The sequence below is a fragment of the Colletotrichum acutatum genome, assembly GCF_030867785.1.
Source record: "Colletotrichum acutatum strain CBS 112980 chromosome Unknown BDZ83scaffold_110, whole genome shotgun sequence".
In the NCBI taxonomy this organism is placed as follows: Eukaryota; Fungi; Ascomycota; class Sordariomycetes; order Glomerellales; family Glomerellaceae; genus Colletotrichum; species Colletotrichum acutatum.
This window is the reverse complement of record NW_026849104.1, coordinates 99516-125470: the sequence shown is the minus strand read 5'-3', so window position 1 is coordinate 125470 and position 25955 is coordinate 99516. Positions and strand designations below refer to the sequence as shown.

The 25955-nt window shown below is 51.4% G+C and overlaps 8 protein-coding genes, 1 non-coding gene and 1 pseudogene across 10 annotated transcripts; 5 read left to right on the top strand and 5 right to left on the bottom strand.

The window, feature by feature from the left end:
* Positions 1–154: 154 nt before the first annotated feature.
* Positions 155–1765, bottom strand: BDZ83DRAFT_679543 (mannitol 1-phosphate dehydrogenase). The gene is made up of 2 exons (XM_060511190.1): positions 794–1765; positions 155–735 (listed from the first exon to the last, which is right to left on the bottom strand). Exons 1-2 carry the CDS (start codon positions 1536–1538, stop codon positions 182–184), a joined length of 1299 nt encoding a protein of 432 aa, XP_060360802.1. The 5' UTR covers positions 1539–1765; the 3' UTR covers positions 155–181.
* A 769-nt stretch (positions 1766–2534) lies between these two features.
* On the top strand, positions 2535–3506 carry BDZ83DRAFT_795668 (Alpha/beta hydrolase fold-1). The gene is made up of 2 exons (XM_060515848.1): positions 2535–2928; positions 2985–3506. Exons 1-2 carry the CDS (start codon positions 2571–2573, stop codon positions 3374–3376), a joined length of 750 nt encoding a protein of 249 aa, XP_060360801.1. The 5' UTR covers positions 2535–2570; the 3' UTR covers positions 3377–3506.
* Positions 3488–6389, bottom strand: BDZ83DRAFT_634189 (uncharacterized protein). The gene has a single exon (XM_060509081.1). The coding sequence runs from the start codon at positions 6013–6015 to the stop codon at positions 3751–3753; it is 2265 nt and encodes a 754-aa protein (XP_060360800.1). The 5' UTR covers positions 6016–6389; the 3' UTR covers positions 3488–3750.
* Positions 6390–7329: 940 nt separating this feature from the next.
* BDZ83DRAFT_761035 (CoA-transferase family III) lies at positions 7330–9606 on the top strand. The gene is made up of 4 exons (XM_060515174.1): positions 7330–7890; positions 7950–8248; positions 8298–8792; positions 8844–9606. Exons 1-4 carry the CDS (start codon positions 7536–7538, stop codon positions 9390–9392), a joined length of 1698 nt encoding a protein of 565 aa, XP_060360799.1. The 5' UTR covers positions 7330–7535; the 3' UTR covers positions 9393–9606.
* A 2038-nt stretch (positions 9607–11644) lies between these two features.
* Positions 11645–12901, top strand: BDZ83DRAFT_733917 (dioxygenase). The gene is made up of 5 exons (XM_060512931.1): positions 11645–11954; positions 12009–12247; positions 12306–12418; positions 12474–12554; positions 12610–12901. The coding sequence occupies exons 1-5, from the start codon at positions 11683–11685 to the stop codon at positions 12787–12789; spliced, it is 885 nt and encodes a 294-aa protein (XP_060360798.1). The 5' UTR covers positions 11645–11682; the 3' UTR covers positions 12790–12901.
* Positions 12902–13550: 649 nt separating this feature from the next.
* On the bottom strand, positions 13551–15146 carry BDZ83DRAFT_733916 (uncharacterized protein; the record flags this gene model as incomplete). The annotated part of the gene is made up of 5 exons (XM_060512930.1): positions 13551–14052; positions 14196–14215; positions 14346–14584; positions 14927–14956; positions 15111–15146. 5 exons carry the CDS (start codon positions 15144–15146, stop codon positions 13961–13963), a joined length of 417 nt encoding a protein of 138 aa, XP_060360797.1. The 3' UTR covers positions 13551–13960.
* On the bottom strand, positions 13824–13927 carry BDZ83DRAFT_t246 (annotated as a pseudogene). Its single transcript has one exon. The product of its transcript is annotated as a tRNA-OTHER (tRNA).
* A 1535-nt stretch (positions 15147–16681) lies between the features above and the next one.
* BDZ83DRAFT_655408 (P-loop containing nucleoside triphosphate hydrolase protein) lies at positions 16682–21901 on the top strand (the record flags this gene model as incomplete). The annotated part of the gene is made up of 10 exons (XM_060510797.1): positions 16682–16961; positions 17020–17503; positions 17558–17830; positions 17882–18008; positions 18210–18362; positions 18494–18952; positions 19012–20274; positions 20390–20451; positions 20717–20831; positions 21722–21901. 10 exons carry the CDS (start codon positions 16682–16684, stop codon positions 21899–21901), a joined length of 3396 nt encoding a protein of 1131 aa, XP_060360796.1.
* Positions 21902–23157: 1256 nt separating this feature from the next.
* On the top strand, positions 23158–23306 carry BDZ83DRAFT_t247. The gene has a single exon. It is a non-coding gene; the product is annotated as a tRNA-Ile (tRNA).
* A 1516-nt stretch (positions 23307–24822) lies between these two features.
* BDZ83DRAFT_743824 (uncharacterized protein) lies at positions 24823–25539 on the bottom strand (the record flags this gene model as incomplete). Its single annotated transcript, XM_060513144.1, has 3 exons — positions 25225–25539; positions 24873–25200; positions 24823–24845 (listed from the first exon to the last, which is right to left on the bottom strand). The coding sequence occupies exons 1-3, from the start codon at positions 25363–25365 to the stop codon at positions 24823–24825; spliced, it is 492 nt and encodes a 163-aa protein (XP_060360795.1). The 5' UTR covers positions 25366–25539.
* Between the last annotated feature and the right edge of the window lie 416 nt (positions 25540–25955).

Sequence of the window (25955 nt, the reverse complement as noted above, 5' to 3'; positions counted from 1 at the left end):
CTGAAGGAAGATTCTGCCAAATACTTCCTTCTCGGATAGTTGTAATTCAACAGAAACCTCTAATTAGCTATAACTTACGCATTGTGATCAAAAACAATATGGACGGTGGGATAGCCGATAAATACATTTTTTTCTTACTCGCTAACGAAGCTTTACCCCTGAACCCACGTGCATGCAATGCTTAAAGCTGCGCCCTCGTCTCAGCCGACGCTTCCTTCGTCAACTCTCTCTTCCCTCTCTCCAACTCATCAGTCAAGTCATACTTCCAAATCCACTCCATTCGCTTTGACAGATTGTCGGCAACCCACTCAGAGTCCTCGCTTAGCTCCAAATCGTACAGCTGACCAGTCTCGTGGCTGTCGACAACGAGTTGCTGAGATCTCTCTCTTCGCGTCTTGTCATACGTCGAGAATGCTGCCTCGATTTGGCTGGCATCAGAGATGGAGCCCAGGAGGTTACCGAGGATATACGCATCTTCAATCGCCATGCCCGCACCAGATCCCTTGTGAGGCGTGGATGCGTGGGCGGCGTCTCCCAGTAGGCAGAGTCGCCCCTCGAAGTACGTCGGACTGGGCGGGTGCTCAAATAGTGCCCACACGTCTGGCTTCTGCATAAGCTGGATGATTTGTCTAGACTTCTCGCCCCAGCCTTCGAAGTCGCGGATCATGTCCTCCTTCTCTACTGAAACAACCCACTTGTCTGACTTCCACTCTTTAGCACTGGCGAAGGCCACCACTATATTCCTGATTAGACGTTGTCGGTAGGATGAAGAGCTGTGGAATATTTGGCTTACCGTTCATAATTTTACCCTTTGCGACAGAAAAGGTCAAGATGTGGCCGTTTCTGCCAAAGTACATCTGAGCATTCTTTGCTAGTTCCTCGCCCAGAAGCTTCTCTGCCTCCTCCATGGGAATAAGACCTCGGTAAGCATACTTCCCAGAGAAGACAGCCTTGGATGCCGGGTGATCCTCTCCGAGCATCAAACTCCTCAATCTAGACTTGATCCCGTCACAGGCGATAACCGCATCGTGGCGAGCGGTTGTGCCATCTTGGAAAGTGAGAAGCACGCTTTTCCCGTCATCTTCGTACTTTTCTGCCCTCTTGCCGAATACGGCAACTCCGTCGGGCAGTAATTTGACCAACTCGTCCAAGAAGTGTGCCCTGTGAATACCAGTCTGGCCGGTCTCACATTTTTGCCGATAGATCAGGTCTCCCTCTTTGTTCTTGTCGTTACAAGTCTGGCCGTACCTGAAGTCGAACCATACGTCCTGGTGGTCTTCTGATTCGTTGTGTGTCGCCTGGTTCTCGAAAGCTTGCCGCACGTGGGGTGAGATCAAGGACATAGCCCTTAGCGCATTGGGGCCGAAAGACACGCCTGCACCGATCTCACCGAACTTTGGCGCCTGTTCGTATAGCGTCGTCGGTATTCTGTTTTGGAGGAGTTGAAGGGTCAAGGTCAAGCCCGCAATACCACCACCCACAACAGCCACATTGAAGGGCTTGTTTGGCGTCTGGCAAAACTCTTCTGGTGGTGCCATGTCGATGGAGGCAGAAAAATTCTTGTGATAACAAAGGGCAAAGTCTAAATGTGGAGATTCGAGGTGGTGGGCAGTTCAGACTACGTGAAACGACTTCTTGTAGCTTTACGAAACAGATCTCCGTCTTTAGTCTGCAGACTTGCACGTAGATCACAGCGATGAAGAAATACGCAAAGATATATCACTGGTGCTAGGAAATAAGGGCCGACAAAGCAGACAAATTACCAAGGCTAACTGCCCCTTACTTCCTAGACCGGCTGCTCGGCTGGGACCTATGACGCTCTCGATGATTCTGGCTGACCCCGTTCCCCCCGGACCCCGGCCGCAACCCACGTTACGCCAGTGCCGAAGTGCCCGAACGACCACGGAAGCACTGCATCGGTGGCCCATCGGATGGGGAAATTCAATTCGGCTGAAAGTTCCCAACAGCTCAAAGTCCCCCCCAGGTACGGATGTAGCCTATCGGATCACGGGTTTTAGACATCGGGAATGGGGCATCAAACAATGGACCAGGTGCCGAAGACCAGCTTCGGGTGGCGGCGCAAGTGTGCCACATGTGCATAGGTGGACTGCGGAGTATCATCTCAGCGCTGAAGAGGGGAAAACGAGGGGAACGAATTGTAGATCGCATATTTCACTTTCATTCAATAATGTGAATCTCCGAAACTTTAAAGTCGTTGTTGTGCAGTCTAGATCCCCTCATTGGGGGCTGGGAGCTCATAGCCACTGAGCACTAACACCGTCCAACCCAGGCGCCACAGCTGCCAACGCGTTTTAGTGTCCAAAATAGTACCAAATAACAAGGTCATGCTGCCTCTACCCCGGACTCCGGTCCGAAGTCATCATGCCGTTGGTCTGGGGTAATTTGCTTCTGGTCCCTGGATCTCATCTCGCAGAGTTGAGATCTTCCCCCGTGGGGAAGGAGTTTAAAAGTGATTCAAATGGTCCCACTGCTTCTGTCAACCGACCAAGACAGTTTACCACTACATCTCATTCGAGGCTAAGGAAACATCAGACGTTATCGCGATAAAAATGACTGCCACCAAGTCTACCTTCATCTTCGTTCCCGGCGCATGGCACTGCGCGACCAAGTTCGAGCCGGTGACTTCGAAGCTCGAGGCTCTCGGGTATCCCACCAAGTCTGTTCAGCTCCCGTGCTATGGTGCGGAGCCTCCGCTGTCAGATTTCCAGCCTGATGTCGCGGCCATTCGACAAGAGATTGAGAAGAGTGTAGATGCTGGCGAAGACGTCGTGCTCTTCATGCATAGCTATGGCGGTATCGTAGGCTGCGAAGCTTGCCGTGGACTGGGCAAGGCAGCTCGGGAAAAGGAGGGCAAGACTGGTGGCGTTGTGAGACTAGTGTTCTGCGCGGCCTTCATGGTTCCAGAAGGTAAGTTTTGACCCAAAGATATTGACAGGATCATGTGACTAACAAAATGCCTCCAGGAGTCTCACTTTTCGACATGCTTCAAGGCAACCCACTTCCTTGGTTCATCGTGTCCGACGACAAGACAAAGGTCGACCCCGCACGCCCAGAAGAGATTTTCTACAACGACATGGACGAAGCCGCCATCAAGGAGGCGATCGCAGGACTCAAGCACCACAGCTACCAGACATTCTACAGCAAGCTCACGTACCCTGCGTACAAGGATATACCAGTCACATACATCAAGTGCGAACTTGACAACGCGATTCCTCATCAAGGCCAACAACAAATGATTGACACCGCTGGTGTGGATGTGGCCGTTGAGACGATGCAAGCGAGTCACTCTCCGTTCTTGAGCAAGCCGGATGAGGTCATTGCTGCTTGTAGGAGATCAGCTGGTGAGATTTTCTGAGGTCACACGGGTGGGGTTCTTTAGGTTTTGTTGTAAATACATCATGCAAGCAATATGCAAGGTCTCGAACTTGGGCTGCAGTATATCGCAGGAACGGAAGCTCTGCTCTCTGTTTGGAGGAGACCTAGATCTAATCGATTCTATGAAGTATCGTAACTCGTTCATTCCACTTCTCGTGAGCGCTACATCTGTGATTCGCTAAGCTTGACACTGCTTGGGTGAAATTGAGGGCTTAAGCGATATATCGTCACATGCAGGTCCCATCTGTCTGATTGCAGACAGATGTTTGTGTTTCATCGCTTGGTATTTCTCGTCATTTAGTCGCTAATAAGTCGTACAAAGTCTATTTCCAAACACGTGTCGTCCCTCCATGGCTAACACGGCGGTTCCATTAGAGTCCCTGTATCAGCAAGCATCATCTCATCCGTGTAGCCCAGGTGAGCCATGGTCGCATCCATAGTCGGAAAGAAAGGCATATCTTGCCCATAAGAATCAAAAAGCAGCGTCCGTGGTGACATTGGGAGCAGAATATCGGTTGACGGAGTAAGTGCCTGGATCACGTTTGTTCCTCGACCAGTTTCGCTACCCAACATTTGAGGCCCATCAGTGCTCCCGGTCGTCAGCGAGACACTGTGGTCCAGGCTACTGATCTCCCCCGCTTCTGACGTGCTCAAGTGTCGATGGTTGCCAAAGTATCGAATGTCTCGGTGAACAGCGTTCGAGCCGAGCTTGGAAGCTTCCGTCGACAACGGGCCGCCTTCGTGGACGCTCCCAAAGAGCTCGCCGATGAGCATCCCCTGGCACTCCATCTTGCGACGTGCACGTCGTTCTCGGTAGAGGACGCATGCGCTCTGAAGATGCTCGACGATGGTGAGCTCTCTGCTAGCAACAGGATCGTGCTTGCTGAACTTCTTGAGCAGCGCTTGCGCGTCGTTCAAGCCGTGGTCTAACGGGAATGTGCTGTCAAGATCACCAAAGACTGCCAGGCCAAGGACCAGGGCGGAGACAAATACAGAGTTAATGACGAAGGGATGTCGTTTGGCTACGTTTTTGTCCGGTATCAAAGTTGACAAGAGGTCGATTGTCCGTATTGCAGAGTCTACGCAGGCATGGACCAACAGTTGGTCAGACGGCGATGACAAAGGCGTTTCCTCGGCCCACATAGATGTCGTCCGGGTGCGGGCAATGTTTCTCGAGACAAAGTCGATGAGAAAAGGCCGTGATAAGAGCATGATGCTCCAGTAGTATGCTTCTTTCATGTGGTAAAGCCCTATGTTTGGATACCTCTCGCCATCATCGGCGTCAACATACTTGCTGGGCTTCATCCCGTCAGCCGCGAGACCATCACTGAACTTCGCGGCCCATCGACGATGCTGTTCGCTGATACGCTCAAGTGTTTCTGTAGACACCATACGCTTGGCGTAGACGTCGTTCAAGATCGACTCGAAGATCGCGCAGAGATCCAGTGAGGCAGAGTAGTTCTCGCTTGCTGATGTATCTCGGGTCTCGGAAGTCGCCAACGGGCGGCCCAATGAGGCGGCCAAGAATAGATCCAGAACCCGGAGGGCTTTCCACAGTCGATCCCGGGTGTCTTGCTCTTGTGTTGAGAATAGCGCCGGGACGTCTCGCCGGTGAATCCCCAGCGCGTAGGCGGCACGGGTAGCGACGCCCAGGTGCATGAACGCTGAGTTGCGTCGCGATGCACCGAGGAGGTAGACGGTGATGAGAATGTAACTGCGCACCGTGTTGTTTGTTGGGTTCTCCATGGCATACGAGACTGCTAAGAATCGACCATAGTTGAAGTACTTCTCTGCGTCGGTATCCCGATCATCCGGGCATCGCTGTGCTCCAATGCCGAATATCAGAAAGAAGATGCAGTTCATGGCCTCTTCATCTTGACTCGTGGGCTCTCCACGCAGCCAATGTTCGAGGTCCTTGAGGATTTCAGACTCATTGAAAACATCGAGAATACAGTTTGTTGCACGGAGATACCACCGCAGCAGATATCTTGCCTGCTCAGTGCTAGGCTTGGAGGGGATATCGGCGGGGTTCGTGATGATCCATTTCGGGCGACCTTCAGGAGTCGCCTCGACCATGATATGCCGCAAGGGATCATCAGTGAAGGGGCACAGGCCGACGCGATCGCGCACCAGCCGGCGTATCACCTTTAAGAAGGACAGATTGGCGGCATCGCCAATGAACATGAACCGGCCCTTGCCATCTGCGATGAGTCGCGATACCTTTGGTACCGCGGTGCTTTGTGAGAGGTGGCTGATTGACGACGACGCGCGCCGGTGCTGATGGTGATGACTCGGTGAAATGACAGCTTCATGAAAGGAGGCAGTCGGCCCATAAGAGCTGAAGAGATCCTGACCGTGACCGGGAGGACTCCCTCGGTGAGGAGGAGGAGCAGGAGGAACATGAACCTGCTGGCGATCAGGACTTCTCACGGATGACGAGTCCTCCGCAGCGGCAAAGTTCGTCGGCGGGCCGATGAAGGTGCAGTCGGCTTCGACTCTGCGGATCACGCACCTCCGACAGGGTTGTTGGCCATCGCAGCGTTCCTTGCGCCGCTTGCAATTCCCGCAAGCCTTGACGCATCTACGCCGCTCGCTCTGACGGACTCTTTTCGTAGGCATCGTTTGCTCGCCTTCGACATTCAGTCTGATTGAGGATACGATATGAAAAAAAACAAGGGACAACCTCAAAGCTGTCTCAATTCAACTAGAGACGAGTGCGTGACAAGATAGGAGACGTTGAACCTCGAGGCTGGGGGGGCCAGACAGTACTGCGGCGGCGGCGGCCAACTGAGGCAAAGGATGGTCCGGGGCAGAGCTCTTGGCTTTCCCTTTCCCCCTTTGCTTGCGCGCGCGCGCCCTTTCGCTTCTTTTGCGGGGGAACACTTTTCCAGGGGGGTCCTAGCTCACAAATGTTTCCCCAGATTTTGCTGCCCGCCGCGGCGTAGTTCAACCCTCCCACGCCTCAAAGGATGCCGAGGTTTTTGGAGGTTCAAAGAGAAATGGGGACCAAGTCAGAACTCAAGAGTCGTCAGTCCCACGGTGTCGCAGCCAATAATGGTCGAGGTCTTACTTCTGCAGTTACTTCCATTGGCTGTGGCTGGTTGCTTGAAGAAACGGGTTGCTGGGTTGGATCGTCAACCGCTTGGCTCCGCATCCAACAGTGTTCCGCATCCGTTCCGTCAACCCACGCGACATATCCACCGCTTACAAGTCCGACGGCATTTTGAGCTATTATTCAACTCATGCCTTCACTCCAAAGACTCGAAGACGATGCAATTGACATCCAATGCGGACTTGATCGTCGTCACTACACTCCACCGTTGCGTTACCGCGTCAGCTCTGCAAGGAAGACACTGCTGGTAACACCGAGAGAGGGCCAGCATAGAAATATGACAGCGAAACTGGCTTGGAAACAACTGACTAAAAGCCAAAAGCGACTAGCATAAGTGCTACCTTCCGAGGACACCATTTCAATTAAACTGTAATGTCAAACGCACCTATCTTTAACCAATAGGATACTCAAAGCTAGTCCCTTACCCGACATGACTTCAAACCTACCGAGGCCCTGATCCGACGATCGCCCCAAGACCGAGAGGAAACGGTTCCATTCCATTGTCCCAAGCCTGAGCGCGGCCCCAGGAAGCGCCACCTGACTTGCCAGCCCCCCAAGCTAGGCCCGCAGTAGTGGTGCCTATTTCCGAAGCCATCGGAAGCCGGGGTTGTTGAAAGTGGTTCTAGAGTAGCTATTGCTGGACACCGCGACAGCACACATGTACCCTTCCGCCCGATTCCCGATGCGGGTCCGACGTTTCGTTGTCCATTGCTCTAACGCAGCTGCTTCCGACCTCTCGCGAATCGCCGAATCGGATCGGGGAGTCTGATCGAGAGCTACGGGAAATGCAGAGCGGATATGGGCACGATGCGCAATCGCAGAGCTGAAAGACGGAAGAAATAATGATCCTTTTTCGTGATTGACGATTATCGTAACTCTGGAAGGTGCACACAATCAACAGTAGTCTCAACGGTTTGGTTACTCTGTACTCTCTGTACTACTCTTTACTCAACCCGGGCTTTATACGCGCGAGCCAACTGAGAATCATTTTGAACGGCCTTGTTTTCACAATAGAAAGCGAGCAACTATGACGGACTCAAAATACTCATCCGTCGCTGAGACGAAACAAATCTTGGATCTCGTCCTGAGTTCTGTCCAGATACCAGCAGAGGCAGAAAAGATCTCAAAGGCAGTGCAGTTTTCGGCGACCCGCGACCTGCCCTATTTCCCGATCCCTTTCAAAGAAACGGAGTTGGCCTCAGCTCTGAAGGCTATTGAAGGTGGTGTAGCAGGGGCCCTTGCAGCCACCAAGGATGGCGTCGCCTCCGGCAAGAAGGTGTCTGTGAGCTTGGAGAAGAGCACCGCGTTCCTGATTCAGGCGTATTTGGCGACTGTTGGAGGATATGGCAAACTCGATAAAGAGGTGAAGCAATTTTTAAAAGGTGAGCTATCTTGGTGCGATTTTGAAAGCAACATGAAGTTTTCTGACTTGTGCACTTAGATACGGATTTGCTCCAGGCACAGTCAGATCCTTATCGCCGCATGTCGGCAAATTTGTATGAGACAAAGCAGCCGGGCGAGTACTACCACATTCATGGATCTCTTGAGGCATCGACAACGCTCGGTATGATCGGCCTTGAGCCGTTTAGGCCAGACTTGAAAGACCACAGTGCTATTGTTGAGGCGATAGAGTCTCACGTGAAGCAATTTTCGGTCGATGAGCTTGAGCGCATGAACGCCGATAAGCGCCAAGCTGGAGTGCCTGTTCTCAAGCATGAGGATTTTATCAAGACGCCTCATGTAAGTCTCATTCATGATCTTTGCGATATGATTGTTAATCAACCTGCAGGGCAAAACGAATACCACACTTCCTCCGTGGAGCGTGGACAGTCTTGAGACTTCAACACCACCAGCACCTTTGCTATCTACATCTGACAAGCGGGTACTGTCGGGTGTCAAGGTGCTCGAGCTGTGCCGCATCATCGCAGGACCCGTCATAGGACGCATCCTCGCAGAATACGGCGCGGATGTTCTAAAGATTACCAGCCCGAACCTCAGCGATGTCCCGTTTTTCCAGGTTGATGGCAACATGGGCAAGCATGCCGCGGATCTCGACCTGAAGACTGAGGAGGGGAGAAAGCACTTTGAGACGCTGCTGGCCGAGGCGGATGTCGTTCTGGATGGGTACCGCCCTGGTGCCCTGGAGAAGCTGGGGTACGGCGCGACTGCGTTGACGAAATTGGCCAAAGAGCGCGGCAAGGGGTTCGTATACGTGAATGAGAACTGCTTTGGATACCAAGGGGAGTGGTGCCAGCGGCCCGGCTGGCAGCAAATTGCTGATTGTGTAAGTCAACATATCTTTTTTTTTTTAACCCAATTACTGACTGGGTTGTAGGTGAGTGGTGTGGCGTGGGCGCAGGGTCAGTTCATGGGGCTCGACGAGCCTGTCGTCCCTCCGTTCCCCATTTCCGACTACGGAACGGGATGCATGGGCGCCATCGCCGCTCTCACGGGTCTCTACAACAGAGCGACGCAGGGTGGTTCGTGGCACGGCAAGGCATCGCTGTTGCAGTATGACCTCCTTCTCATCAAGGCCGGAAAGTACCCAGAGGCCGTCCAGAAGGAACTGCGCAAGCTCGCAGGCAACGATTTCCTAGCGTTGCGGCACAGTCACAGCGTCGATCAGATTTCTGGCACGGCGCTTAAGGCAATGAAGGGGTATGCGCCGGAACTGTTCAGCTCACCCAACGTTCGCGAGAAGTGGTACGCGAGGCGCTACAAGGCAGAGGTTGAGGCTGTGAGCCCGGTGGTCGAGATTGAGGGCGTTGAGATTGGGTTCAAGAGGGCTAGCAGGCCGAACGGCTCAGATGAGGCGAGCTGGGATTTTGGCCCGGAGGAGGATCACCGGATCGTTGCGCAGACAAACGGGGTTGCGAAGGCGTGAATTAATTTCAAGATAGAATAAGACTTCATCTAGATATTCGAATAATGACTCCCAGTAACTACCAATTCTGCTCCGAACTTTCAATCTATTCCTCCCGCGCTCGTTACAGAGCTGAACCACGCGAATTGAGCCATAAACCCAGCGTCTAGAGACCGTGAAACTAGGCCTCACCGACACATCTTGAGCTGATGGGGGTCTGTATCCCACTTCTACTATGAGGAAATATTACTCAGCAGTACATCTGATGATAGTCGTATCATTGGATTAATCCGCACGGCATTAGGGGCACAGCAGAGTCACATCTCACAACCCGATGCCGAAGCCAGTGATCCTTCCCGCGCGCGTGACTCCGCCAAAACGAAGCCTGGAGCCATCAAACTGCGGGGTCCCCGGTGTAGAGGGGTCAAGCCGACCGGAACAGGTCCATAATGAGTGCAAATATGGCATGTCCTTTGTTCCATCAGTATGTTTATGAGTCTCGGCAGACCACCCCCTCGCGTCGGATCTCTCCCCCGTACCCGAAAAGAGAGTTGCGTGTGTTTCCCGGACCCGGGGCGGTTTCCGGGAGCGTGCGTAGAAGCCCAGCGCCGGTGGTACCCGCCCAGCAACAGCGCACGTGCAATTACAAAGCAATGGCGGGTAATGCACACGCTGTGATTGGGAATAAGTATCCTCCATCGATTCGACGTCTGCGGGCGGTGGCCTTTAGACGGTTTCCGTCACCCTTCCAGTTGATGGCGGAGGCCTATCGCGACCTACCCCTTGACAAGCTGGAGACTATCGAAGGGTATTCGATCGCTCCTTGGGAACGTCGTATTGATACAGTAGTCGACGACGACACGGTCAAGGCCTCTGAGGCAATCCGGTCTGGATGGGCAGTGAGGATAGCGACAGGGAGCTCAGCAAGGAACGAGGTTGTGGGCTTTGGAACGGCGACGACGCTGCCCGCATCTTTCAGAGGGGGCGGTGGCGTCGTGACGGCCTCGCGTACGTTCGGTCAGAGAACGGAGCAGAACCCGTATGTAGCAGAGCTAGCGGCACTGGCAGAAGCGGTCAAGTCTCTCCCAGAGAGACTCGAGTACCGGGCCATCCACGTCTTCACCCGCAACAAAGCGGCAGTGTTGGTGATGCACAACCCGCGGCAGCAGTCAGGCCAACAAGAGATCCGACAACTATATGCCAGCGTGCAAGCTCTGCAGAGACGAGGCAACAGAGTCACTCTCTTCTGGCTTCCATCATCGATAGAGTCAGACCTGGCGCAAGCGGCCAAAGCAGCAGCAAAGGAAAGTACCCAAGTAAACAAGACACCACAAAAACGGCCGGCCAGAGCCTACTCGACGGCACTTAGGATCGCTTTACAGAGCGTGCGACAGAAGCACGGAGCCTTGCCCGACAACGTAGGAGCATATTCGAAGAAGATCGACATAGCCCTGCCGGGAAACCACACACGCAAGCTGTATGACGGACTGGCCTGGAAAGAAGCCAGCATTCTAGCGCAACTACGCACCGGAATGGCAAGGCTGAACTGGTACCTCTACCAGATCGGCGCAACCGCCGCGGCGCTATGCGCTTGCGGGCAATCTGCAGAAACGGTAGAGCATTTTCTCTTTCGATGCACACAGTGGACGGCACAGCGGACTCGGATGCTCCAACAGACGGAAACGCGGAGAGGAAATCTGTCATACTTCCTGGGAGGAAAGCGCGCGTCCGACCCTAAGGATTGGTCGCCAAGCGTAGACGTTGTCAAAGAGACGATCAAGTTCGCCATGAGCACGGAGAGGCTAGATGCACAGATCAGCCAGCAGCGAAACCACACGCAACTAACATCATCAAATTAACCGGAGACACCCCCACGCATCCTCGTGCCATCGACAGCAGGACTAGCTTCGGCCGCCGACGATAGGACGTCGAACACTTTGAGAAACAACTCCGAGATGGCCTGCTACTAACCCCACGAGCAACCGCAGCATCGACATGCAAAACTAAAAAAGACACATACGGAGACGAACAAGACTTGTATGGGCTTCTGGGAGGCAAGGATATGAACGAATGTGGAGAATATGTAGATAATCATGCGAGCCCTAAACAGCTTAGCCGGGGCGTAATAAACTATGTATGTATGTATCCTCCATCGAACTGCGGGACGCTTTTGGCAGTCGGGGTAGTTGAAGTTAGCTCATCTATTCAAGATCACGTCGTCTCACCGAGAATCCATTATCTACATCATCGGCGATATTTCCTAGAGTTAACCAGAAATTCATTACCCAACACACATTCACATCTCATCATCATGGGCTCATTACAGAACGGAGACGGCCAGTACCAGGGCCTCGGCCAAGACTTCACCAAGCAGGTCATCGCCTCCATGGGATCAGAGACGAACCCCAGACTCCGTGAGATTCTCACCTCATTCATCCAGCACATCCACGACTTTGCTCGCGAGGTCGACCTTACAACGGATGAGTGGATGATGGGTGTCAACATGATTAACTGGGCGGGACAAATGTCAAATGACCGACGCAACGAGGGCCAGCTGCTTTGCGATGTTCTCGGACTCGAATCGTGAGTTTTCATGATGAGCGACGCAATCCACGATGAAACTAATAAGATGTTCAGGCTCGTCGACGATATCACCAACAGAGTGGCCACAAAGAACGGCCAACCAGGCACAGCAACAGCCATTCTCGGCCCCTTCTGGCGGGCCGACACCCCTGTCCGCCCCAACGGCAGCACAATCGCCGTCAAGTGCCCCGAGGACGGCGAGCTCGCCTTCATGTACGGCCAAGTAACATGCTCCAACACTGGCAAGCCGCTGGCAAATGCCTCAGTCGATGTCTGGCAAGCATCCACAAACGGTCAGTTTCGAAGATCAGGCGAAGCTTTTTGCACATGTCGTCTAATGTTGCACCACAGGTCTGTACGAGCAGCAAGATGCCGATCAGCCCGAGCACAATCTCCGTGGAGTCTTCAAGACGGATTCGGAGGGACGCTATGGATTTTACTGCCTGCGGCCCACGCCTTACCCAGTAGGTTCTCACTTGATGCATCAATGAACTTGTTTCGTGTATTGACGTCTCTCAGGTACCGGGTGATGGCCCCGCTGGAAAGCTTTTGGATCTGCTCCACCGCCACCACTTCAGACCTGCTCACATTCATCTCATTGTAAGTGACCAGCTCGAATGCGCATTTACCTTCACAGTCACTAATAACTCTCTAGGTCAAATCAGAAGGCTTCAAGTCGGTAACAACACAAATTTTTGACGAGGACTCAAAGTACTTGGATGACGACTCTGTGTTTGCGGTGAAGGATGGTCTGACGGTGAAGTTTATTGAGAGAAAAGGGGACCCCAAGGCTGCCAAGGAGCTCGAGTACAACATTAAGTTGGCTGCCGAGTGAGCTGGAGAGGAGGTGGGATCCTATTCATTAATTGTTATGGAAGGCTGAAGCATGGATACCAGGAAAAACATCTTTACTGAAGTACACCCTGCATTCGTGAGGATTTGATGACCGAACCGTTGTGTTCAATTCTCGAGCGATAAGCTAGAAATAGAGGACCGCTGAGACATCGATCACTGAGGACGATCTTCGTGTACCTTATCCCTAGTTCGCCGTCGGTAGTTTCTCATCGAGTCTCCTGCCATAAGTTATCCTATCGTTGTTGGTCTTTTCTGGGAGGATTTACACCTCTCTTGATTGCTCGTCGATTGCCAATAATCCTACGTCGAGTTGTAAGCCTCTGACTTTTATTAGAGCGATCATGATGTCTAAAGGGACGATGCAGCATGGGGACAGCAGTGGCAGGATGAGACGGGAGCCTCACTTGACTTACCTTGAAGTTTTATGATCCGCCTTTGAAGCCACGGTATCCTAGTATCGACTGCGAGATAACGTCAGTACATCACCTGTAGTTTTCTACAACGAGGAAGCTTGTTGGTTAGGTGTATTAGTCGGAATTAAGACGAATTCTGTTCCAATTATAATAGAACAATACGCATTTATACTTCCCCTCATAAGAAGCACGTATTTGTATATTAACGTGATCTCGCAGTCCATAGGATAATAACAAAGCAGTAAGTGGAGACTTTGCCGAGGGAGATGACATGATTATTAGTTCCAAGGAGGCCAAGTCAATGTTAACCGTTGCAACATTGTCGCTCCTCCATAGCAATCTATCCGTGTAGTAGCAGGCTCGACTAATCGCTGCTATTAAGCTACCTAAGCGGGTCTGGGAGGGGGGTTTTTGGTTCGACAATGCTCCTATACACCGCACGCTCAAAAACCCTGGGCCTTATAGGTATCTACTAGAATAGATAGGAGCCACATCAGTCTGTGTGAATACCTATATAACCCGGGCACACTGCTCCTTTCTTCATCTATTTTCCCTGTTCAGAATCGAACCCACTCTGACGAGAGACTAATAAAACTAGAAGTGGACGAGATAGGAATTGAACCCGCTCCTCCTCGTTCCCGTACAAGTAGGGCCGAAGGCCGCTGCCTGGGGTAACGAGACGCTCTGCCAATGAGCCACACGCCCTTTTATTGTTGTAATTAGGCAACCGTGAGAGGCTTAATTACCACCTGACGAGTGCAGCAGCTCCCAGTTCGCAGGCCCTTTAGAGACAAGTATCCCAAAGAACTCGCGGTGCGGGACCATTATACCTAAGCAGTCCAAACATTGTTCATTAATCCGTGTTCTACTCTAAACCTGCTATGATTCAAAGATGGCCTACGGTATGGACTTAGGTACTTAAAGGTTCGCAACTTTATCCTCAAAACTGAAGAGAATCCTTGAGATAGCATACCACTCATAATGAAGTAGTTCCTAGTATTGATATATGAATAGATTACATGGCTTGATAGCACAAAGCGAGAATCCAAGTGGAAGACATATATAGTAGAAAGTAGCTTGATTCTTCTAAGTGAGGGATCCTTAAGGGGTTGTATCTAAATACCGTACGAAGCGGGTAGTCGTCTCGTAGTAAGCGGTCTCGTACGGCAGTAAGTGGGCAGCGCCACGTGTGGCGTTGCGAGACTTAATGATGTGACACGTACTGGGTTGCCATCTGAAGAGGCCAGTACCAGCGGCATACGTACCTTTGGGCACATGCATCGTCAATGATGATGTATGCTTGCGTCTTGGTACACGAATCAGAACTGCCAATACGTAGAGAGGAACGGAAGCGCTAGCGTGCTGTAGTGCCACATATGGCACTGTGAGATATTATCAGCGAACTTGTCCCTCCGCTGACCAAGCGGAAGGAGCTAGTTGATGTTTGGGAACATAAAATATGGAAGAGACATGGGCATGGGATTCTTTCCGATTAAGAATTTAACGACTGTATGGTTAGGAGCCTAGCAGAAAGCACTTTATGCTGGAAGCTTAGAGGCTCGTCGGATTCTGGAACTTGGAGACATCCATTCGTAAGGCCCAATCTATCTTACCTTACCTAGCTATGACGCCGTGGTTGAGATGGACGTTAGAAGGTGTTTACCTGTGGCTGAAGAGTTCGGCGCATACTGTGGCTTAACTTACCATCCAGGTAGGAGTGGGCAGGGACCAGGGCTGTGTACAGTGGATTCTTTTCAGGTCTCTGATTCGTCAAATATTTCGGCAGTCGGAACATGGAACCCACTCATCAAACAGGGACTGTCTAAGTCAACCTGATGTGGAAGGCACAGGGCACCTCTTATCAAAATTCGTAACCGGCAATACCTACCGTAACGGCTCCAACCGCGGTGGGTTTAGCCTTCATGAGTGAAAGGCCTGATTATGGCTGTCTTGGTAGTCTCTCCTCGAGGTATGGAAGCCCACCTGGGTTTGCTGGGCTGAAATTGCTTGCCAGGACATCGACACCTGGTTCAAGGCTTACCTGGCTGGACTAGTGTTCGTCTATTGGCACCTTTCGCGATCACGAATAATGCATCGCGGCCAGCGACATTCAACAAGAGATACCCTTTCTCTTTTTTTTTCTCATCCAAATTGATATAGTACCAGGCGGAACCCCATCCGTCTGGAGGGTGTCGCACTCAGGTCATCTCTGCACGATATCGACCATAGAGCGTCTTCCGGATGCTAACTACCTTGACACATAGTAAGGAGAGTTTGCCTTTGCCGCTACCCCAAGATTACGTCAAAGTTTACATATTAAACATAGTAGAATACGCTACGGGAAAATACATAAAAGGACAGGGCCACGAAGCACAGAGATCCCAGACACAGAGATCCCAGGCACAGAGATCCCAGGCACAGAGACGTTGATCACACATACCTACTCACTTCGTATATCTTCTTTGGTAAAATGTCTTTTTGCTACTCTACTTTTGTACCATAACGAAGTAGCCTGTGTAATAGTAGTAACAAGTTAAGCTTATTACCACATATATATGCTGTTTCTCCTGGAATAGTGACTGCGTTGTGACGGTCAATATCGAGTTGGTGTCCTTGAAAGGTGACGACTGAATACGATAGAAACAAGATGTTTCCCCAGTCAGTCTATCAAATAGGTCTCGTAGTGCATTCGCTCCAAGAGCTGCGCCTTCAGATTCCAAGACGCTGATCAGCCACTGCAACGCCTTGTCCGCCCTTCATCGAGCTCAAGTGAATGTAACTGCAGGCGGTAAGGTCACCCTTTGCGCAGCTGTATGCCCTACTGATTGTAAAATTTGCCAAACAAGGCATACGGGAGTCCCGGCAGGTGCAGCAAAGCTCTTGCCATGGTAAGGGTGCGGCTAAGTTTGACCAAATTACTAAATTGTGGGTAAATTTCAGGTCTCTGATTGGCTTAACACGTCGGTAGTTTAGGTGGAGACCCGAGGGCCCACCATGCGGAAGCGGACCGCCTAACTTACCTACCTTAGGTGCTTAGGTACCTGAGCTGAACTTCACCTCGAGTTATTCTTCCTTTTTTCTTTTCCTCTCTTCAACGCAGACCGGTCACCCGAATTTTACGCGATCGCCTCCACACAGTTAAATTCGGACTTCAGGGTGTTTATACAATTGGAAAGCTAACAGTCTACAGATTTCGGACTCTTTTGTGAAGCAAACCGGGCTCAGAGAATTTAGGGGTCAGTCTCCGACTACCTCTATTTGCTACCTAGTAATAGTTTTCTCTGAGAAACGAGGCGACTCGAAAGAGTCCGTGTCGGTACGGCCAAGGCGGGGACCTGGGTAGTAGATAGTAGGTGGTGTAGTCGGTGAGAGAGAACCATACGTTTCGCAGTTGGTAAGTCATCTCCTTGGAAACAATTGTCGAGGCATTAGCTAACCTGGAATTTGAACAAGGTCAACATGCCTTCCAAGAAGACCAAGGGTGCCAAGGGCAAGTCTGGCGAGGACAAGCCTGCCGAAGCATTGCCTTATGCCCGTCCCGTTACCGAGAACTGCGTCATCATGGACGGCTTGTCAGGTCCCATTCTGGCAGCAAGCGCCGTCAATGACAGTGGCACCAACATTGAAGCTATGATTCGCACGGCAACCGATGAGGGATTCTATCCTCACCTTACACTCTTCTTGCAGTTCCCGGTCGGTACAAATAATGAAGAGAGCGGTTCCGGTGTACGCTTCCATTGTGAGTATCCCATCATTGCCATTGAATGACACTGCCACTAACCTGTTGGGCTATCTAGGCTCACAGTCACAGACGTACAACCCTTCACCGAATTTCCGGATTGGAATTGTATTCCATCGCCAGAAGTGGACGCAAACGTTTGAGGACGCGTCTGCGGAACTGCTCAGCAGATTCCCTGCGCTGCAAGGGGGCCCTGCGACAATCATCACCTTCTCATGCGATGTGGATGACAACGACAGAGTCTCGATCGAAGGCTTGGGTATGACCTACATCAACGATTCGGAGCCCGAGCTTGAGAAGTTCGTGAACGAAACCGGTTCTATTCATGGAGTCACTCTATCCGACTTCATTCGCCGCAAAACCTTCCATGTTTTGATGATCAGAAAGGGTACAGTGGCTCATATCCGGAAGAAATACAGTTTCGAGAACCTCCCGCAACCCTTCGACTACCCTTACGGCGATGCTCACAACTTCGATCCCGAACGCTGCGCCGAGCTTCTGGCTAAGTTTCCGCGGACGAGAGCATTCAACTCCGTCCACAGGTATGGCTACAAATAGGACTGAGTGCCTTCATACAATACTAACATTATCATCAGTTTCAAGGACGCCAACTTCATGTTGACCGTCACAACACAATCGCTACTGCAGGACAACTTGTTTTTGTGGCAGCAGGCTCAACTTGTCGCTGCTGTCAAGCTGCGCGCCTACTTCGTTCACAATCCTGATCGCGAGAGTACCTACTTCGTCATTCTTCCTTTTCCCAAGGAGTTCATGGATCAGTTCAGGCCTGCATGGAAGAGACTCTTGGACGAAAAAGTTTCTCTGCTTGTATGGGAGAACGAGGACGACGAGAAGCCCTCTGGGTCTTGGTAAGTCAGCTCAGAAAATCCATCTCACCCTCATGCACTGACTATATGTAGGCGATGTAGCTTCAAGACGTACGCAAGCGGCATCCAGACTCTCGAGCCTCACCCTCGTGGTCAGTCCGAAGCTGTTCTTTCCGTGTCGATTCCGCCCCCCCATGAGCCCGGCAGTCGGTGCAACGTCGTGAGCTTCGAAAGTCGAGCGGATGCCGATGCGGCTGGGATGGCGCACTAGAGCTGCGTAACCCTCCACTTTTTCGGAATCCTGGACGATATAGAGCGCAAGATTATCGCCGTCGACAGGTGGAATGAACCGAAGTCCGAAAGTAGTCATCTCGCCCAACTCACAATGCGTGGGCAAGGCTACGCGGAGTGGATGATGCAGCCTGGTCCTGCAGTTGAAGGCGAAGGTGTGACCGGTCTCACTGAGGCCGTGGCGTCCACCACAATCATCGGAAACCCGCCTTCTCTCCGTCGTCTGCCCAAGGTCTCATTTTTGCCCGGAAAACATCAACGCTACGAGGAGGCTCTGAAGAGCGTAAGTCTGGAGGAGGATCGAGAACGGTGGCCCTCGTTTTGTCGCCAGGTTCTCCTGGGAATCGCCATCATCACAGGAAGGTTATATTCCCTGTTCTATCCAAAGGAAGAGAAAACTAAATGTTTTACTAGGGCGCGGGCTATGGCAAGACCACTGAAATGGCCAAGACCACACTCGCCATGGAGTATAGTCTCGGTCCTGTTTTCTGTACGGCGCCTGCCAATGTGGCTGTTACCAACTTTGCGGTCCGCATCGACAAGATAACCCGTCAAGTTTGCCTGCGATACAACGACAATCTTCCCGAGAGCACGCCGCGAGCTCGCCATCGGATGGTACTGCGTGGATACAGGCGAGACCACGAACTTGCCGCGTTCAAAGCTCTGCTGGAAGACCCTCGTCTTGGAGACATGGCTGCTCCTCGCTTTCAAGATCGCGCGGTGCCCTGGTGCCTCGAGTTGTCCGTGGCCTTTTGGCTCTTGGTGCTCTTGCGTTCCCCTGCTGTCCGAGACCTTCACAAAGACGACAAGGAGGCGTTGCACCAGCTTCAACGCGACATCGATACCAGACAGGACTGGGCCAGCCTTCGAGCTGTAGCCACTGGCAACATCACCTGGGATGATATTCCCACGCGTCTCCATCCCATAATCAGGTCTTGTCCACCGCCATGGATCAACTTGTCGTTATGGCAGATATCCTGGCTACCACGCCTTCCCTGTGTGTCTCTGTCAAAGAGGTGTACAATCGTTGGTGGTTGCAAGCGCAAGCTGTAGCCATTGATGAGGCAGCAAACATGGACCGGGGCGACCTAGCGACCGCTTGGGGCAACAAGATGCTGCCTCTTCTGTGTGGCGGAGATACGGAGCAGCTTCCACCCACTGTGCTGACTGATGATAACTGTCTCGACGCCTCTGGCAACGTTTACAACCAGTTCTCAAACGACGGACACGTGTCAGCCCAGGGCTTCTTGATGGCATCCGGACATTTGGTCTACCGTATGCGCCTTCAACTTCGTATGGCCAATGGTCTTTTCGACATCGTCGGTAAAGTCATCTATCCATCCATCCCAGTGAGATACGCGCCCAGCTGCAACATCGACTTGCCGGAGTTCGAAAGTGGCCATCGTCTGGAGAGCTTCTTTAGAGAGCGCTTCCCGGAATTGGTCGCCCCCGCGGAGGGCAAGTTCGCGCCAATTTTCGTGCACTGCCCCGATACAGTCGTGAAAATCGATTACGTCCACGGCGGTAAACAGTCCCGCGATCAGGTTCACGCCGCCCTCAACATGGTATCCGAGCTTGTCAGGAAGAAGTCCATTGACGCTTCGAAGGTGGTAATCCTGTCGCCTTACAAGTCGAATGTGGAACTCTTGAACAAATGGACGCAGAAGCACTACCCCGAGCTCGCCACGATGAGTCCCGCATCGACCATTGACGGTTACCAGGGCCGGGAATCCGACATTGTTTTTGTTGTAATGGGCACCAAGGCCCGCGACCCTGGTCCCGGGTTCACAAAGAAACGGAACCGACTCAACGTCCTCCTGACGAGGCAGCGGTGCGGTCTCGTTATCATTGGCGACATCAACGTTGTCGGGAAGATGAACCCGAAGGACTTCGGCACCATGCCTCAGCTGGATCTCCCAGCTCTATCGGATTTCACAATGGCGAAAGCCCCAAAGTACCTCGTGAAGGGCACCGCACGTGCTGAGGGGAGCGCCGTAGAGATCTTGAAGAGCATAGCGCCCGAACAATACCGGGTCTGGCTTTTATTGTGGCAGAGTGGCAGGGTAGTGACCATGTCTGGCAAAAAAGCCGCGAACGATACCAGTCACGGCGTCAAGAGAGAACATTCTGCATCTCCGTGTGGCTTCTTTGGAGAAGGAGATGAGGATGTAGACATGGAGAGTGGTGGGGTGAAGGTAGAGGTGAAGGAGGCGGAGGAGGAGAAGATCGAGGTCAAGACCGAGAAGGAGGAGACTTCGAGGGACCTGTGAAGAAGAAGCAACGTTTGATGTTTTAATTATGTTGTTATAGAGTTCTCGTATGCAGAAGAAAATTGTTCGTCTCGTCCGTAATGCTCTCCAAAATACATCCCCGTAAAGTGAAGAATGCTAATGTGAGTTCAACTATGAAATCAGCAAGGCCAGATAATCTTTCGTGGCTGAGTCCTTCTACTGACTCACTGAACATCGTCCTCATCTTGGTGTCCACACGACTCACTACTGCCGCACATGAAGCTTGTAGGGCTACCAATTGTGCCACTCTTCTAGATAACCATGACTAGACAATCCGTCGGTGCATCGCTTGCCATTGAATAGGACCGCAGGATGATCATTAACAGATGGGCGGTATGTCGTTTAGAGTGACCGAAAAGAGGAAGATCATGATCATCGGACTGCGACAAGTGGCCGGGTCAAGCTCTGAGTTGATCGGTACATTGACGGTAGGTGCTTACGTCGTCGAGAGATGTGTAAAGGTAAGGATGCCCTGGGTACTAGTAGAAGGCGGGATTGCGGCCCGGCCGGTTGATCACGAGTGAGAACAATTAACTGGTGGAAGGTGCCGAAAAGTCGTCCCAATGGAGATAAAGCAGGAATAGAAGCGCAATTAGTGATCTGGTGATGGCTTCATTAATTTCAATTGCGCCTGGGCTCAAGACCTGTGAAGGGCAGCATTACTATGGTATTGTGGTACTGAGCGTGATGTGGGGATGAAGAGAGGGAAGCTCTCAGTTCAGGCCAACTAGAAGTGGAATGTTGGGCCAAAAGCTCATCATTTCTATTTCCTATTTGTGTTAAGAGTATTCATGGGCGAATACAATGGCAATCGTGTCGATATGACCAAGACAAGGATCCGGCCATGGTAGGCAGCAATGGGACATGAACCGTCTTCCTGGGCGACCTGTCAGGTCCTGTTCTTGCGTCACACGGTACCAACGACAGTGGTATCAGGATCGGAGCTAGGATCCGCGTGGAGACTAACGAAGGACTCGATCCTCACATTGTCCTTCTTCGCTGACTGTTTAGTCGCGAATATCATGGATGAAGTGGCTGCTGCCGTGCTAGACACAGCAGCTACTTTGTACAGCGAGTAACTCCAGCGTGAGACGATTAAGGTGACCGCTGTGTCTCCGGGAAGACGGTCCGGCGCCGCACGCCATGTCTGGAGGGATGTGAGCAAAACTCCTTGGGAGATGTAAATGATTCCCATGTGTTCCGGCTCTAGGCCCATTCTCTCGGCGTAACCTGACTTGTAGAAGGAGGTATCCGACTTGCGACCCCTGCGCCGTAGACATTGCCAATCATTCCGAATATCCCCGTACATTCAATTGTCGCAAACCACAATCCCAACTCCGTGCTGCTATAGATTGTTTCTGACGATGGACACACCCCTTCTTCGCCGTCATTCTTTGTTCGGCACGAGGACGGTGGCTGTCAACAACCCGGGCCCCCTCCCATTCCGGCTCGTTCCACCTATCAACGGCAAGGATCTTGCGCTCTGTATCGTCCAGGATTCCGAAAAAAGTATCAGGCTATGCAGCCTTAGTGAGCCATCCTAGCTGCGTTGGCATCCGCTCGACTTTCGAAGCTCACGACGCTGCTTGAAGCGTCGGGCCCAAGCCTTCTCTTCTTGATCGGCAAGCCGCTGTCGTAGAGTTGAGCACCCGTGACGGGGTGTGGCGGGACTTCCTACGGACCCGAACTGCGAAAAAAAAACATGTAGCTGGGTTGTCGCTCTAAAGAAGCTGGGTCGATCAGGTCAGCTCTTTCGCCTTGGCGTTGTTGGTTTCTGTATGCTACCATGGCTGATTTGCACCGTGCGGTTCTGGAGATGACCTAGGTCAACAAATTGGGAAGATATAGGGTCTGTTTGAAGGAGATTACGAAGATCTTACCGCAGGTTCGTCGCTCGTCAAGGAAGTCAGGTGACAAAATGACCTTGGGTGGCCCTGCAACCCAGTTGACTGGCACGGCGAGTGGGGCTTCCGATTGGACGGGTCCATGCGACGGCCCGCCGCTAGAACTTTGACGACTCTGCGACGCAACTGGGCCAGATCATCACGTACTACTCGACGACAACGAAATCTCCGTCGACATATTGTAGATGAAATCCGTTTTCCATTCGTATGATGTAGTTGAAGATGGGGACTCGAACACGAATGCTGCGAGCGCAAGCACTGTGTCGATTCGGACCACACATGGGTTCTTCTGACATCCGACCTCTCCATTAACTAACTCTACTGGCCAGCAGGGACGCGATGGCACCCCTTGACTCACATCTCTAAACTTCGCAACGACTCTGAGTATTACGTACGTACTAATGCTTGGTGCCTCTTTGTATATGTCAGCCCCCCTTTAGCTCTGGCTTCGGAAAACTTTCACTCGGTCCTTGTCCTTGTCGGTGCAGGTCCATGTCTAAACCGTAAACACTTTAACTTCACAATGGCACAAGTGAGCTCAAGTGCATGATTTCCTCGACCTTACTCAATTTGTAAGGTTCATCAGGTAGAGCAGTATTGCGGGCAGCTCCTTCCCTCCATGTGGCCTACTTCAAATATTTCTGTTTTAAAGAGGAGATTCTAGTCTTCATAATGTCTACCGAGCCCTAGAAAGTAGACAACTATTCCAGAAACAATCTTAAATTACCTTATATTAATCAACATGCCGGACCGGGGCGCAAATTTGAGTAAGTACACACCATAACCTGCAATACGGTGCGGGTCGAGGTAGACTTTTGCGGCGGAACCTGCGCTAGGCAGTATTGTAACTTCTGATGCTCCTTCCGTTCTAACAAAAACAGACGGGCGTGTGGCTCAGTGGTAGAGCGTCTCCGTTATATGCTTAGAGGAGTCGAGCTTCGCTCACTTCTTTCAGACCATACCACCGCTTGCGGTAATACAGTTATAAGCAGACAATGAGAGGAAGGGCGGGTTCGATTTCCGCCATGCCCATCACCTTTTGCTTTTCTCTCCTCTCTTCGAAGTGATTCTTAGCCAACCAGACTGCCTGTGCTGGACGTGAAATGACAGAGTCTCAAGAGGCTCATTGACTGCTAGCAGAACTGCCCGTTGCCAAACGTCCAATCAGTTAGTTTTCCAACCACCAAACCTCGAACCCTCGCGCCGGCCTCTTTCCCATCCCAGCTTCCCAATTTTCGACTGCCTTTTTCCACGTGGCCAGAAAGTTATACAGATGTCGTCCGGAAAACCTTTTTGGCTAGACATGTGCGGCCGTCCAACATGATGCCTGCCACATATTGACCCAGGCCTAGCCAGCTCTGTTTCGCGTGTCCAGAAGCCAGCATGGTTGCAACAGCACGGGCACCCAGAGGTTCATGTATGATTAATAAACCGTAAGCCCCGATAAAAAGCCAGAGAAAGGTAATTGGGTAGATTAATTTTATATGCTTACACCTTATTCCTGATGGTCCAAACGTTCTGGCCGTATTCATCGAGTTTAATAATGTATCGTATAAGTCGTGACGCGATGGGGTTGTTACTGGTCGAGCTTTGCCGGCGGTCTTCTTCCTACCGACACTCCTTCCCCACTTCGAGATGGAGCGAGTCTTCCAACGAGCCATAGACTAGTATACGTAAGAGGGCCCGTCATCTTTCAGCTTCAAAAACGCCAAAGAAGAGGGCGAGAATGAGTCATTCCTCAACAGAGAAGGCCTCTTCAGGACCTATTCAAGGACCACTTTGAGAGGCTACTCGCGTATTAAGGCAGGTTCTCAACCATCGCTCTCGGCCATCATGGCGTATCTTCTCAGGCACCACTAAGTCAGAGGTTCCTTGAAGGACTATCATGGGTATACCTGGATTCATATATCATACCAAGGCCGCAACCAAACATAGGGTACGAGTCATCAATAGAAAAACGCCCTTTTCTGTCTGGCCAGCAAGCTAAATCCCAAACGACATCGGCGATGTTATCGCGGGTAAGTCAGAGATACCAATACAGAGGGATCAATTATCTGACTCGAGCACTGCATGTCTCCAACGCTCGGCCTTCCTAACTATGGGAGGGCTCGTAACAACTAGAACTCATGCTGCCTGAGCGAGCGCAGCGTAGGCAAAGTCCGATGCTTTTTTGAAAGATGTCTAGACTCGAACTACGATTGCTCCTGTAGGCTGGAGTAGCGTGCTTGTACCTATAAGTATATGCAGTGCTTGATTCCTTAGGGATCGGATTAGGTATGTCTGCTAACTCTAGTGCTTTAGTGATAGAGGTATGATATAAACGTGATGGCTAAAGGTTCTCTTCCTCTAACAGCTTTATGTACGTATACGTATATTTGCTCGTCTATCCGCACTTGTGAACGCACAGCCTAGTCGCATCGTTTACCCCTGTAGTAAGTATTTCTGCTAGCCTCAGCTTTGCGAGCCCTCTCTGCTCTTCTAGAAGACCTGCCCGGTTGCTTGTTAGTTATAGGCTCGAAAGATCCTCATGATATTTATAGAAGACCCTCTACGTTATGAGAGATTCGGCATCTTTCTAATAGAGAGCAAGATAAGGACTATCATAGCTAAGTATTAATGCTCTCGTGATCTCCTTGAAAGCTTGTGTATTCTGTAAGAGATATGCTGCGGTAGTGAGAAGCATAAGATTGCTAGCCAATTCTCTAGAGGGTCGTAGCCAGCTTTTAGTGGCAAATCTGAGCGTATTGCTACAATCGTACTTGTCCGTAGCGGTAGCGACTGCGAGGACATTGCTAACAGCGAGCGTTCGAGGTACCTCACTGTTCTTATGATGAATGACGGAACAGGTGATTGCTAATACAGCAACATTGTCTTCAGGTAGCAATAGCTCGGAAGGTCTGCCCTGATCGTGCATGTCAAGGCCTTCCTTTCAGTCTGGCCCGAGCATGACGGAGAAGGGTTTCGATACTGTCATCAATGACATAGAATGAACGCGCATTCTTGTCTCGTCTGGCCCAACCAACAGAAGGAGGTCGCCATCAGGAGCGATTTCGATAATTGTGCTTGGTTGGCCATCTCTTGGATTTTCCATACTGATTGTGAATAGCCGTCGCTATTGTGAGAAAGTGTCATTGGTCAGCTGAACCACGTTAACGCTTGTGAATACCCCGCAGTCTCACGGCTCAGTATAAGAACGGAGGATATGGTGAAAAGTGCAACAAAATGTAATGATGATGAAACGGACCCCGCGTCACGTGTGCGTTGTAAATACCAGATCGACACGTGGGCTCAGCTTCACAACTTCCTTCTCGCCCAGCTTTACTTGTGATCTGCTTTTGGTGAATTGGCTATCCTATCATTAGATTATTCAGAGCCGGAAATTCTTTACGCCTCGTTGCTGGAGCCCTTCACTGCGATGATCTCATGGCCACCACTGAGGACCGGAGTGACCGGACTGATGTAGACCAAAGCAGCTGACATTGAACAACTACCTCTCCGCATGAGGTGCCTCACAGCTTGCCCTGTAATGGGAGACATTGGAACAACGCGACCGTTATCATAGAATGAGGAAAAACAGGGGAAAGATCAATGTGTCGCTTGTGGCGGCCGTCCATCTTGAAAATTTACGACGTAGAGTCATCGCGTATTTTAGTGAGGTTCCAAAGAGCTTCGGCTTGACCC

Excerpts from the sequence above, each read along its gene's own strand:
- BDZ83DRAFT_761035 (XM_060515174.1), top strand. The coding sequence starts at position 7,536 with ATGACGGACTCAAAATACTCATCCGTCGCTGAGACGAAACAAATCTTG. Across the intron at positions 8,249-8,297 it reads ATTTTATCAAGACGCCTCAT|GGCAAAACGAATACCACACT; the intron begins GTAAGTCTCATT and ends ATCAACCTGCAG. Across the intron at positions 8,793-8,843 it reads GGCAGCAAATTGCTGATTGT|GTGAGTGGTGTGGCGTGGGC; the intron begins GTAAGTCAACAT and ends ACTGGGTTGTAG.
- BDZ83DRAFT_679543 (XM_060511190.1), bottom strand. The coding sequence starts at position 1,538 with ATGGCACCACCAGAAGAGTTTTGCCAGACGCCAAACAAGCCCTTCAAT. Across the intron at positions 736-793 it reads AAAGGGTAAAATTATGAACG|TGGTGGCCTTCGCCAGTGCT; the intron begins GTAAGCCAAATA and ends TCAGGAATATAG.
- BDZ83DRAFT_634189 (XM_060509081.1), bottom strand. The coding sequence starts at position 6,015 with ATGCCTACGAAAAGAGTCCGTCAGAGCGAGCGGCGTAGATGCGTCAAG.
- BDZ83DRAFT_795668 (XM_060515848.1), top strand. The coding sequence starts at position 2,571 with ATGACTGCCACCAAGTCTACCTTCATCTTCGTTCCCGGCGCATGGCAC. Across the intron at positions 2,929-2,984 it reads GGCCTTCATGGTTCCAGAAG|GAGTCTCACTTTTCGACATG; the intron begins GTAAGTTTTGAC and ends AAATGCCTCCAG.
- BDZ83DRAFT_733917 (XM_060512931.1), top strand. The coding sequence starts at position 11,683 with ATGGGCTCATTACAGAACGGAGACGGCCAGTACCAGGGCCTCGGCCAA. Across the intron at positions 11,955-12,008 it reads GATGTTCTCGGACTCGAATC|GCTCGTCGACGATATCACCA; the intron begins GTGAGTTTTCAT and ends TAAGATGTTCAG. Across the intron at positions 12,419-12,473 it reads TGCGGCCCACGCCTTACCCA|GTACCGGGTGATGGCCCCGC; the intron begins GTAGGTTCTCAC and ends GACGTCTCTCAG.